The following is a 14420-nucleotide window of genomic DNA, read 5'->3' on the forward strand; positions in this document are numbered from 1 at the left end:
TGCCTAAAACACGGGCTTGTTGGCCTATAGCAATACTTATACTCTTTCTCCTCACCTTACCTATATATACCTTCTGTCTCCTTGTGATGTTTGTAACGCCTTGACAAAGCTTCTGGAGTGCGAAACTTTGCCACAATTAAATGCCACATTAGCTGCACATATGTACCGTTACCCAACATATTATCGGTAATTCTTCCATTGCTACAACATACGTAACTACCATTGGCAGCATATTTTATTATATATGTTGTTTAACAAAATTTATAACCTCTCCAACGAAAATAAAACTAAATATGATGAGCCTTGAATGTGTTTTTCTCGTGAGCAGGTGTGGCTGGTGCTGCATTACCTCTCAGTGATGATGGAGGACCAGACTCTGGTACTCTACTCTGGTCATCCACTCGGTCTCTTCCCCTCTGACCCTCGTTCACCCAGGCTGGTCATCACAAACGGCATGGTCATTCCCAGCTATTCCACAAGAGTGAATTATGATGATATGTTCGCCATGGGAGTTACAATGTAAGTTCCTTGTGTTTGTGTGTACTTACTGATCTGTGGTTGCAGAGGTCGAGTATCAGAAAATTTGTGGTCTGCGGTATCTTCAGTCGAAGGATTCGGATGCAATTTAATGTACAATATTTCAATGCAGTTTAATGTTAAACTAAGTTTATACAGCCATGAAATGAGATACACTACATTACACTATAGTTACATGTGATTGTAAGATTTTAACGAGTAATTTGCAATATGTAAAGATATTTTTCCAAAAATGTCTGGTAATAAGGCATTTTGTGGAAAAATTTTGACATTTCCTGAACATTCGTGAGTCAATTGTCTCTGAATTCGTGATTATTTCCGACTATCAAGCAGAATATGACAGCAGCTGATCTGTCAAAGTTTATATTTGATTATGCCGGTATCAACTAGTGATATAATCTCCCAGTATACACAAATAACCCGCACGTAGGAGAGAGAGGAGCTTACGACTACATTTCGATCCTACTTGGACCATTTACAAAGTCACACTGTATGACTGTAAATGGTCTAAGTCGGGCCGTAACGTCTTAAGTTCCTCCTATGTGAGAGTTATCTGTGTATTGTTCCAGTCATGGCATTGTGCCTTTTTTTTTGTTAATCTCCCAGTATCTCATTCATCAGCTCAGTTTCCTCAGCAATTTATTTACTGATGTACAGTACGTACAGTACAGTACGTACAGTACAGTATGTACAGTCAACCTGGAAGATTCTGGAGGGACTGGTCCCTAATATGCACACAGCAATCACTCCATACGAAAGCAAAAGACTTGGCAGGCGATGCAACATACCCCCAGTGAAAAGTAGGGGCGTCACTGGTACACTAAGAGAAAACACAATAAGTGTCCGGGGCCCAAGACTGTTCAACAGCCTCCCACCAGCAATAAGGGGCATTACGGGAAGACCTCTGGTTGTCTTCAAAAGGGAGCTGGATAGATACCTAAAGACGGTGCCGGATCAGCCGGGCTGTGGTTCGTACGTTGGATTACGTGCGGCCAGCAGTAACAGCCTCGTTGATCAGGCCCTGATCCACCGGGAGGCCTGGTCGTGGACCAGGCCGCGGGGACATTGATCCCCGGAATGCCCTCCAGGTAGCAAAGTAATGCCATCCTGTGTCTGCTCATCTGATGACTGTGCCTTGAACATGAATGGAAAAAAGACACAAATACTGCATAGTCCCTTATCAACAACCTTCCGCACACACAGTGACCTTTACCACGTCCCAAATAGGTCTTTTTGTGACTTGATAAAACCCATTGTGGGGGCGAAACGTCGATAAATGCTCAAATTATGATTCATTTGTCTTTTTTCCCCCCATCATGTTAGTATTAAGATTAAAATTCTTGATCTCTAATCACCACATTACAAAATATTCAATAATTTGGAAGCTCAAAGGATATTCACAGCATTTTGGGTAAAAATTAATAATCTACCAGTAAGAATTACATAGTTTGAATTATTGTTTCCTGTGTCTTCATGGTATTGTTAAAAAAAGATTAATTTTGCAACATCATTCACTAAACAGAAATAAAATCATTTCAACATTTAGCTGACGTTGTTTATAAATAATAAAATTTAATGCAATATATTTTAAAGATTATTTCAGTATATATAAATACTACAAGTTAGTTACTAATTATGAACTAATGATGCAATTAAATGCAATTATAGTCATGTAAAGATCATCTTATACAGATATGAGAAGATGGTATATTGATCATCCTACGTATAATTGACGTCAAACATCTGGGTTTTATTGATCATCCTACGTATAATTGACGTCAAACATCTGGGTTTTATTGATCATCCTACGTATAATTGACGTCAAACATCTGGGTTTTATTGATCATCCTACGTATAATTGACGTCAAACGTCTGGGTTTTATTGATCATCCTACGTATAATTGACGTCAAACATCTGGGTTTTATTGATCATCCTACGTATAATTGACGTCAAATATCTGGGTTTTATTGATCATCCTACGTATAATTGACGTCAAATATCTGGGTTTTATTGATCATCCTACGTATAATTGACGTCAAACATCTGGATTTTATTGATCATCCTACGTATAATTGACGTCAAATATCTGGGTTTTATTGATCATCCTACGTATAATTGACGTCAAATATCTGGGTTTTATTGATCATCCTACGTATAATTGACGTCAAACATCTGGATTTTATTGATCATCCTACGTATAATTGACGTCAAACATCTGGGTTTTATTGATCATCCTACGTATAATTGACGTCAAATATCTGGGTTTTATTGATCATCCTACGTATAATTGACGTCAAATATCTGGGTTTTATTGATCATCCTACGTATAATTGACGTCAAACATCTGGGTTTTATTGAAGAATACAATGTGTTTCAAAACGGTGGACCCAATTTCAAAGCAAACTGCTTTGACATTGGGTCTATATATTTCAAACACCCTGTATATGGGAGGAGATAAAAAGCTGAAACAAGAAGTAAACAAGGATGAGCGATGGATGTAAATCAACAAGATGGTTGAACGTGGGTCTTGAACGTGGGTCTTGAACGTGGGTCTTGAACGTGGGTCTTGAACGTGGGTCTTGAACGTGGGTCTTGAACGTGGGTCTTGAACGTGGGTCTTGAACGTGGGTCTTGAACGTGGGTCTTGAACGTGGGTCTTGAACGTGGGTCTTGAACGTGGGTCTTGAACGTGGGTCTTGAACGTGGGTCTTGAACGTGGGTCTTGAACGTGGGTCTTGAACGTGGGTCTTGAACGTGGGTCTTGAACGTGGGTCTTGAACGTGGGTCTTGAACGTGAGTCTTGAACGTGGGACTTGAACGTGGGTCTTGAACGTGGGTCTTGAACGTGGGTCTTGAACGTGGGTCTTGAACGTGGGTCTTGAACGTGGGTCTTGAACGTGGGTCTTGAACGTGGGTCTTGAACGTGGGTCTTGAACGTGGGTCTTGAACGTGGGTCTTGAACGTGGGTCTTGAACGTGGGTCTTGAACGTGGGTCTTGAACGTGGGTCTTGAACGTGGGTCTTGAACGTGGGTCTTGAACGTGGGTCTTGAACGTGGGTCTTGAACGTGGGTCTTGAACGTGGGTCTTGAACGTGAGTCTTGAACGTGGGACTTGAACGTGGGTCTTGAACGTGGGTCTTGAACGTGGGTCTTGAACGTGGGTCTTGAACGTGGGTCTTGAACGTGGGTCTTGAACGTGGGTCTTGAACGTGGGTCTTGAACGTGGGTCTTGAACGTGGGTCTTGAACGTGGGTCTTGAACGTGGGTCTTGAACGTGGGTCTTGAACGTGGGTCTTGAACGTGGGTCTTGAACGTGGGTCTTGAACGTGGGTCTTGAACGTGGATCTTGAACGTGGGTCTTTTTTCTGTCATGAATCACATTTAAAAGGTACTTTAAAACGGGTTTTATAGAGGTTTGCAGAAAGGAAATGTTTGGAATTTTCTGCCTCAGAGTTCCAAATTTTTGGGTCTTTTTATGGGAATTATATTTTAACTCAGGTTGAGTCCAACATGAGGAATGTGAGAAAGTTATTTGTATCTTGTTTTCTGTTTTAGCTTCTCAAGAAAAGTTTCGGAGTTCGGTTTATGTCTGAATTGATTGTCCTGTATGTACTGTCGGCAAAGTAGTATGAATACGTTTAGACGTTTGATGAGTAACGTCGTGTGTTGTCTAGTGCTTGCACGAGTAATTATTTATACGACAGCTTTTTCTTGAGTTACTTTTGCCTTTAAAACTCTTCTCCGATATGATTCATTATATACAAAGTCACAAATTCCATAGGTGAGGTACGGAGAGATTTGAGAGTGGAACAGAGTTAGTACTGCTGTCTGAGGCATATAATAAGGCATCTTTGATGTCAACTGTTTTGGAAACCTTGGATATGTGTTAGGTGCGAGTTTTGACTCCTTAAATTACTCTAAAAGTATTGCCAAGGAATCTTTCCATATTTTGTCTAATAATGAGTGAATCATTTATAAATATATTAAGCTGCATATTTATAGCTCTGTTTCCAAACATTATGCAGAAAGTCTCGTCAATATTAAGAGTGAGTTTACTGGTAGCCATCCTGGTAGATGTCTTAGATGTCTATGAACTCATCATAAATAGTAATATTAAGAGACACTAGATCTAAATGTTCTCCCATTCAGATACTTGAGATGCATTGGAAGGCTCAGTGATGTAAGTTAGGTATAGCAGAGAGCCAAGGACACTGCCCAGAGGCACCCCTTTGTTTACAGGTTAGGTTAATGTGGCTGTGTTATTGATGGAGACATATAGGTGTCTGTCATTAACCTAACTAATTGGTGTTCTAGGCAAAGAATAAGGATATTATAGTCTACTGTATCGGAAAATTTCCTAAGGTCTATGAAGAAACCAGTTTATATTTGCTGCTTTCAAGAGTTGCATAAATTAGGCCAACCATTTTTATTATGGCATCATTCGTGCTTTTCCATGGCCTGGAAACACACTGCCAGAGATTACGTATAATGTACAGCACTAAGAGTACCCTCGTTCATTGTATTAGTTCCTCGAATATTACAGATAATAAGAGTAAGTTAGATATTGGCTTATAGTTGTTGACATCTGTTGGGGTAACCCTGGCTACCCTGAACATGGTTTGTAATGAGTAATGAGCACTGAGACGATGGTGGGTGATTGTACATAAACTTATTAAGTGTTCAGTTATAGTGGTAAACAGACTAGGTTTCCTTCTTTACCTTCAGTGATTTAACTATCAATATAACCCAAGGAGATTATCCGGAGATAGACAGAGAGAGCTGGGGAAGTTTCCTGCAAGGAAATCAGTTTCCTGCAAGGCGATCAGTTTCCAGCAAGGCGATCAGTTTCCTGCAAGGTGATCAGTTGCTTGCGCATTGCAATTTGGGATATTACTATCTAGTCATGAACCAACAGTAGAGAATAGATCATTTAATTTATTGGTAAAGTATATATGATTCATTTATAATCATTTTTGTGATAAATGAGACACCTAGGCAGCATTTGGGTATTCTTATTCCAGAAAAAAGATGTCTCGGATTCGTAAACTATTTATTCATAATTTTTTTTCTGGTTTTGGTTCAATGGAGTCCAGACGTCAAGTGTTTCTCACGTTTTTTTTTCACATCCCCTTTCAAATTAATTAAACCTGCTAGCATAATACAATTGTTTATACTCCGTTATTAATTTAACTAGTGAGTATTTATAATTTTTAGTCGGTTCATTGGCAATTATTTCCGATCTGCATAATGCTCTTAGTTAATTTTATTTATCAAATAACCTGCGTAAGCTATTTGTTACCATACTCAGGTATTTATTTCTTAAGGAAACATCTGTTGGAGATTGACGGTTGGTAGACAGCAACCACCCAGGAGGGAACTACCGTCCTGTGGTAGAAGGTTGGTAGACAACAACCACCCAGGAGGAAACTACCGTCCTGTGGTAGAAGGTTGGTAGACAACAACTTCCCAGGAGGGATCTACCGTCCTGTGGTAGAAGGTTGGTAGACAGCAACCACCCACGAAGAAACTACCGTCCTGTGGTTGAAGGTTGGTAGACAACAACTACCCAGGGGGAAACTACCGTCCTGTGGTAGAAGGTTGGTAGACAACAACCACCCAGGAAGGTACTACCGTCCTGTGGTAGAAGGTTGGTAGACAACAACTACCCAGGAGGGAACTACCGTCCTGTGGTAGAAGGTTGGTAGACAACAACCACCCAGGAAGGTACTACCGTCCTGTGGTAGAAGGTTGGTAGACAGCAACCACCAAGAAGGGAACTACCGTCCGGTGGTAGAAGATTGGTAGACAACAACCACCCAGGAAGGAACTACCGTCCTGTGATAGAAGGTTGGTAGACAACAACCACCCAGGAGGGAACTACCGTCCTGTGGTAGAAGGTTGGTAGACAACAACCACCCAGAAAGGTACTACCGTCCTGTGATAGAAGGTTGGTAGACAACAACCACCCAGGAGGGAACTACCGTCCTGTGGTAGAAGGTTGGTAGACAACAACCACCCAGGAGGGAACTACCGTTCTGTGGTAGAAGGTTGGTAGACAACAACCACCAAGGAGGGAACTACCGTTCTGTGGTAGAAGGTTGGTAGACAACAACCACCCAGGAGGGAACTACCGTCCTGTGGTAGAAGGTTGGTAGACAACAACCACCCAGGAGGGAACTACCGTCCTGTGGTAGAAGGTTGGTAGACAACAACCACCCAGGAGGGAATACCGTCCTGTGGTAGAAGGTTGGTAGACAACAACCACCCAGGAAGGAACTACCGTCCTGTGGTAGAAGGTTGGTAGTCAACAACCACCCAGGAGGGAACTACCATCCTGTGGTAGAAGGTTTGTAGACAATAACCACCCAGGGAGGTACTACCGTCCTGTGGTAGAAGGTTGGTAGTCAACAACCACCCAGGAGGGAACTACCATCCTGTGGTAGAAGGTTGGTAGACAACAACCACGCATGGAGGTACTACCGTCCTGTGGTAGTAGACTGGTAGACAACAACCACGCAGGGAGGTACTACCGTTCTGTGGTAGTAGGCTGGTAGACAACAACCACCCAGGGATGTGCTATCGTCCTGTGGTAGAAGGTTGGTAGACAACAACCACCCAGGGAGGTACTACCGTCCTGTGGTAGAAGGTTGGTAGACAACAACTACCCAGGAGGGAACTACCGTCCTGTGGTAGAAGGTTGGTAGACAACAACCACCCAGGAAGGTACTACCGTCCTGTGGTAGAAGGTTGGTAGTCAACAACCACCCAGGAGGGAACTACCATCCTGTGGTAGAAGGTTGGTAGACAACAACCACGCATGGAGGTACTACCGTCCTTTGGTAGTAGACTGGTAGACAACAACCACGCAGGGAGGTACTACCTTTCTGTGGTAGTAGGCTGGTAGACAACAACCACCCAGGGATGTGCTATCGTCCTGTGGTAGAAGGTTGGTAGACAACAACCACCCAGGAAGGAACTACCGTCCTGTGATAGAAGGTTGGTAGACAACAACCACCCAGGAGAGGTACTACCGTCCTGTGGTAGAAGGTTGGTAGACAACAACCACCCAGGAAGGCACTACCGTCCTATCCTGTGGTAGAAGGTTGGTAGACAGCAACCACCAAGGGAGGGAACTACCGTCCGGTGGTAGAAGATTGGTAGACAACAACCACCCAGGAAGGAACTACCGTCCTGTGATAGAAGGTTGGTAGACAACAACCACCCAGGAGGGAACTACCGTCCTGTGGTAGAAGGTTGGTAGACAACAACCACCCAGGGAGGTACTACCGTCCTGTGGTAGAAGGTTGGTAGACAACAACCACCCAGGGAGGTACTACCGTCCTGTGGTAGAAGGTTGGTAGACAGCAACCACCCAGGGAGGTACTACCGTCCTGTGGTAGTAGTTTGGTAGACAGCAACCACCCAAGGAGGCACTACCGCCCTGTGGTAGTAGGTTGGTAGACAACAACCACCCAGAGAGGTACTACCGTCCTGTGGTCGTAGGTTGGTAGACAACAAGCACCCAGGGAGGCACTACCGTCTGGTGGTAGTTGACTGGTAGACAACAACCACCAACGGAGGTACTACCGATCTGTGGTAGTAGGTTGGTAGACAGCAACCACCCAGGGAGGTACTACCGTCCTGTGGTAGTAGGTTGGTAAACAACAACCACCCAGGGAGGTACTACCGTCCTGTGGTAGTAGGTTGGTAGACAGCAACCACCCAGGGAGGCACTACCGTCCTGAGGTAGTAGGTTGGTAGACAGCTACCACCCAGGGAGATACTATCATCCTGTGGTAGTAGGTTGGTAGACAGCAACCACCCAGGGAGATACTATCATCCTGTGGTAGTAAGTTGGTAGACAGCAACCACCCAGGGAGGCACTACCGTCCTGTGGTAGTAGGTTGGTAGAAAACAACCACCCAGGGAAATACTATCATCATGTGGTAGTAGGTTGGTAGACAGCAACCACCCAGGTAGGTACTACCGTCCAGTGGTTGTAGGTTGGTAGACAACAACCACCCAGGGAGATACTATCATCCTGTGGTAGTAGGTTGGTAGACAGCAACCACCCAGGGAGGTACTACCGTCCTGTGGTAGTAGGTTGGTAGCCAACAAGCTCCCAGGGAGGCACTACCGTCTTGTGATAGTTGATTGGTAGACAACAACCACCCAGGGAGGTACTAGCCATCTGTGGTAGTAGGTTGGTAGACAGCAACCATCCAGGGAGGTACTACCGTCCTGTGGTAGTAGGTTAGTAGACAACAACCACCCAGGGAGGTACTACCGTCCTGTGGTAGTAGGTTGGTAGACAACAACCACCCAGGGAGGTACTACCGTCCTGTGGTAGTAGGTTGGTAGACAACAACCACCCAGGGAGGTACTACCATCCTGTGGTAGTAGATTGGTAGACAGCAACCACCCAGGGAGATACTACCGTCCTGTGGTAGTAGGTTAGTAGACAGCAACCACCGAGGGATTTACTACAGTCCTGTGGTAGTGGGTTGGTAGACAACAACCACCCAGGGAGGTACTACCGTCCTGTGGTAGTAGGTTGGTAGACAACAACCACCCAGGGATTTACTAAAGACCTGTGGTAGTAGGTTGGTAGACAACAACCACCCATGGAGGTACTACCGTCCTGTGGTAGTAGATTGGTAGACAACAACCACCCAGGTAGGTACTACCGTCCTGTGGTAGTAGGTTGGTAGACAGCAACCACCCAGGGATTTACTACAGTCCTGTGGTAGTAGGTTGGTAGACAACAACCACCCAGGGAGGTACTACCGTCCTGTGGTAGTAGGTTGGTAGACAGCAACCACCCAGGGAGGTACTACCCTCCTGTGGTAGTAGGTTGGTAGACAGCAACCACCCAGGGAGGTACTACCGTCCTGTGGTAGTAGGTTGGTAGACAGCAACCACCCAGGGAGGTACTACCGTCCTGTGGTAGTAGGTTGGTAGACAACAACCACCCAGGGAGGTACTACCGTCCTGTGGTAGTAGGTTGGTAGACAACAACCACCCAGGGAGGTACTACCGTCCTGTGGTAGTAGGTTGGTAGACAGCAACCACCCAGGGAGGTACTACCGTCCTGTGGTAGTAGGTTGGTAGACAGCAACCACCCAGGGAGGTACTACCGTTCTGTGGTAGTAGGTTGGTAGACAGCAACCACCCAGGGAGGTACTACCGTCCTGTGGTAGTAGGTTGGTAGACAGCAACCACCCAGGGAGGTACTATCCTCCTGTGGTAGTAGGTTGGTAGGCAGCAACCACCCAGGGAGGTACTATGCTCCTGTGGTAGTAGGTTGGTAGACAGCAACCACCCAGGGGGGTACTACCGTCCTGTGGTAGTAGGTTGGTAGACAACAACCACCCAGGGGGGTACTACCGTCCTGTGGTAGTAGGTTGGTAGACAACAACCACCCAGGGGGGTACTACCGTCCTGTGGTAGTAGGTTGGTAGACAACAACCACCCAGGGAGGTACTACCGTCCTGTGGTAGTATGTTGGTAAACAGCAACCACCCAGGGAGGTACTACCGTCTTGTGGTAGTAGGTTGGTAGACAGCAACCACTAAGGGAGGTACTACCGTCCTGTTGTAGAAGGTTGGTAGACAGCAACCACCCAGGGAGGCACTACCGTCTTGTGGTAGTAGGTTGGTAGACAGCAACCACTAAGGGAGGTACTACCGTCCTGTTGTAGAAGGTTGGTAGACAGCAACCACCCAGGGAGGCACTACTGTCTTGTGGTAGTAGGTTGGTAGACAGCAACCACTAAGAGAGGTACTACCATCCTGTTGTAGAAGGTTGGTAGACAGCAACCACCCAGGGAGGCACTACCGTCTTGTGGTAGTAGGTTGGTAGACAGCAGCCACTAAGGGAGGTACTACCGTCCTGTTGTAGAAGGTTGGTAGACAGCAACCACCCAGGGAGGCACTGCCGTTTTGTGGTAGTAGGTTGGTAGACAGCAACCACTAAGGGAGGTACTACCGTCCTGTGGTAGAAGGTTGGTAGACAGTAACCACCCAGGGAGGTACTACCGTCCTGTGGTAGTAGATTGGTAGACAACAACCACCCAGGGAGGCACTACCGTCCTGTGGTAGAAGGTTGGCAGACAGAAACCACCCAGGAAGGTACTACCCGTCCTGCCAAGAGAATGTGAACCGGAAACCTGTAATTGTTTTACACGATGGTTGGATTGCTGGTGTTTTTCTTCTGGCCTGTAACCATGCGGGACAAGAGGTATATGTTGCTGCTTCTGCCTACACTTAGGTCACACTAAGCAGGCATCCACACACATATATATACGCACTATTTGGATTTTTCTTCATTTTCCTTAATAGTTCTTGTTCTCCTTTACCACCTCTTATCTCCATGGGGAGCTGGAACAGAATCTTTCCTCCGTAAGCCGTGAGTGTCGTACGAGGCAACTAAAATGCCGAGAGCAGTGGGCTAGTAACACCTTCTCCTGTATAAACTTCTATAAAAGAAAAAACTTAATAAAACTGGGATTTTTTAAAAAACGTTGATGTAGTGCAGATGATAAGAAAGAGATGATTGTTAGTGTTATGAATGAAAAGAAGCTAGATGTCCTGGCTCTAAGCGAAACAAAACTGAAGGGGGGTTAGGAGAATCTCAGTTGGGAGAAATATATTTGATTTAGTCAGTAGTATCTGAGTGAATTAGAGATAAGGAAGGGGCATCAATAATGTTGAAGGATTAGTTATGAAAGGAGTAGAAGGAACACGGATGTATAAATTCAAGTATAATATGGATTAAAATAAGGGTCAGTTGCAAAAAGTGGGTCATAATAAGTGTGTATGTACCTGGAGAAGAGAGGAGTGTAGACTAGAGACAGAGATTTTGGGTAATGTTAAGCGAGTGTGTTGGAACTTTTGAACCAAGTGAGAGAGTAATTGTGATAGGGGACCTAAATGCTGAAGTAGGAGAAACATTTAGAGAGTGTGTGGTAGGTAAGTTTGGGGTGCCAGGTGTAAATGATAATGGGGAGCATTTGACTGAACATTGTATAGAAAGGGGTTTGATTATAGGTAATATATGGTAGATAAAAGAATTTTGGGTAGACTTTCTGGATGTACGTGTTTATAGAGGGACCACAGATATCAGATCACTTTTTCGTTGTAGCTGCTGGGAGAGTAAAAGGTAGATGGAATATAAGGAGAATGGAAGCATCAAGTAAGAGAGAGGTGAAAGTTTATAAACTAAAAGAGGAGATAGCTAGGGTATGATATAAACAACTACTGAAGGATAGATGGGCTAGTGAGAGTATAGAAAATGAGATTGAAGAAGTATGGGGTAGGTTTAAGAATGTTGTATTAGTCTTCAACAGAAGTTAGTGATTACAGGAAAATGGGTGTGGGAGGGAAGAAAAGAGATTGGTGGAATGATGATGCAAAGAGAATAGTAAGAGAGAAAAAGTATAAGTGAGGCAAGGAGGGAAGAGTACATGGTGAGAAAAAGAGGTTAAGAGAGTAGTGAAGAAATGTATAAAGAGAGCATATGAGAGAGTGGGTGAGATATTATCAACAAATTTTATTGAAAATAAGAAAAAAGTTTTGGAGTGAGATTAATAAGTTGAGAAAGCCTTGGGAACGAATAGATTTGATAGTTAAAAATAGGAGAAGGGACTTCTTATATGGAGAATTGAAGGTCTCAGGAAGATGGAGGGAATATTTTGAGGAATTGTTAAATGTTGATGAGGATAGGGAAGCTGTGATTTTGTGTATTAGGCAGGGAGGAATAACATCTTGTAGGAGTGAGGAAGAGCCAATTGTGAGTGTTGGAGAGGTGCGTGAGGGAGTGGGTAGAATAAAAGATGGTAAAGCAGCTGGGATTGATGGGATGAAGACAGAGATGTTAAAAGCCGGGTAGGAGGTATAGTTTAGGAATGGTTAGTTCTTTTATTTAATAAATGCATGGAAGAGGGTAAGGTTCCTAGGGACTGGCAGAGAGCATGTATAGTTCCGTAATATAAAAGCAAAGGAGACAAAAGAGATTGTAAAAATTACATGGGTAAATGCCTGTTAAGTATACCTTTTAAAGTGTATGGTAGAGTTACTATTGAAAGAATTAAGAGTAAGACGGAGAATAGGATAGCAGATGAACAAGGAGGCTTTAGGAAAGGTAGGGGGTGTGTGGACCAGGTGTTTACAGTGAAACATATAGGTAAACAGTATTTAGATATGTGAAAAGAGGTTTTAATGGCATTTATGGATTTGGAAAAGACGTATGATAGGGTAGATGGGGAAAAATGTGGAAGATGCTGCAAATGTATGGAATAAGAGGTAGATTACTGAGAGCAGAGAAGAGTTTTTTCGAGGATAGTGAGGCTCAGGTTAGAGTAGGTTCGAGAGAGACAGAGATGATTTCCCAGTAAAAGTAGGCCTTAGATAAGGATGTGTGATGTCACTATGGTTGTTCAATATATTTACAGATGAGGTTGAACTTTCAGAACGAGAGATGCCAAGCCATTGATGATCCTTTTCAAATCACTTGTTCTCTCTAGGCTGGAATATTGCTGTTCAATAACATCTTCGTTCAAAGCAGGTGAAATTGCAGATCTAGAGAGTGTACAGAGAACCTTTACTGTCCTTATAAGTTCCATCAAGCACCTCAACTACTGGGAATTCTTGGAAGCACTTGACTTGTACTCGCTGGAGCGCAGGCGAGAGAGATATATCAAAATCTACACTTGGAAAATCTTACAAGGAATGGTCCCGAATCTGCACAAAGAAATCAAATTAAAAGACTGGGCAGGCGATGCAAAATACCCCAATGAAAAGTAGGGGCGTCATTGGTACACTAAGAGAAACGCCATAAGTGTCCGGGGCCCAAGACTGTTCAACAGCCTCTCACCATGTATAAGGGGAATTACCAATAGGCCCCTGGCTACCTTCGAGATAGAGCTGGGCAGATACTTAATGCCGGTGCCGGAGCAGCCGGGCTGTGGTTCGTACGTTGGACTGCGTGCGGTCAGAAATAACGGCCTGGTTGATCATGTTCTGATTGACCGGGAGGCCTGGTCGTGGACCGGGCCGCGAGGGCGTTGGTCCTCGGAATACCCTCCAGGTAGATTCCAGGTCGACTCCAGGTGGGGTCGAATCCTGGCCTGCCGCAGTTTGGTAAATGTCTCAGTACCAGAGAGAGAGAGAGAGAGATGGATATTCAGTATTTTAAAATGGGAAATCAAATAATACAAAAGCCGTAAATTATGATAGTAATTATATGACTAATTAAGAACCTTAAAAATAATGGATTAGCAAAACATAATTATTTAACTTCAAACATCGTGGACAGGCATAATAGCGAGGGTTATAAGATGTTCGCAAGAATCAAGATAAACACTATTAAAACAGCAAAAGTAATTTATCTAGGCTATTATCGTTAAACTAACAAAAGTGCATATTACAAGTACTGTGAGTGTGTAAGTGTGAGGTTTGTGGTTATTTAGACCAGGTTGAGGCCGATGTTACGTCACCTTCACAGGTTGTAACGTTATTTCTTCCCTCTGTAGTCTTCCTTCTAATAAATAACAAAAAGGCACAATACCGTGACTGGAACGATACACAAATAACCCGCACATAAAAGAGAGAAGCTTACGACGACGTTTCGGTCCGACTTGGACCATTGAGAAAGTCACACTGACTTTGTCAATGGTCCAAGTCGGACCGAAACGTCGTCGTAAGCTTCTCTCTTTTATGTGCGGGTTATTTGTGTATGCTTCCTTCTAATAATTTGCCCATCACGTACAGTCCATTGATAAAAACTATCACCATTACAGAGGCCGTGTATTAAAGGTAAACAAGAGTGGTTGTTTACCTCCAGGTTTACCCGATAACCTTGTTTTCTTGATTACTCAAAGGTC

General features: G+C 44.0%; 1 protein-coding gene across 2 annotated transcripts in view; it reads left to right on the forward strand.

Annotated features, from left to right (window-relative positions):
* Nucleotides 1-14420, forward strand: part of LOC128689515 (urocanate hydratase) — a 296064-nt gene that overhangs the window by 110348 nt on the left and 171296 nt on the right. For both annotated transcript variants that reach the window (XM_070086477.1, XM_070086478.1), the window contains exon 4: nt 329-519. In XM_070086477.1, coding sequence (XP_069942578.1) covers nt 329-519 — 191 coding nt within the window. The remainder of the gene's footprint in view (nt 1-328; nt 520-14420) is intronic.

The sequence above is a fragment of the Cherax quadricarinatus genome, chromosome 18 (assembly GCF_038502225.1).
Source record: "Cherax quadricarinatus isolate ZL_2023a chromosome 18, ASM3850222v1, whole genome shotgun sequence".
NCBI classification, from domain to species: domain Eukaryota; kingdom Metazoa; phylum Arthropoda; class Malacostraca; order Decapoda; family Parastacidae; genus Cherax; species Cherax quadricarinatus.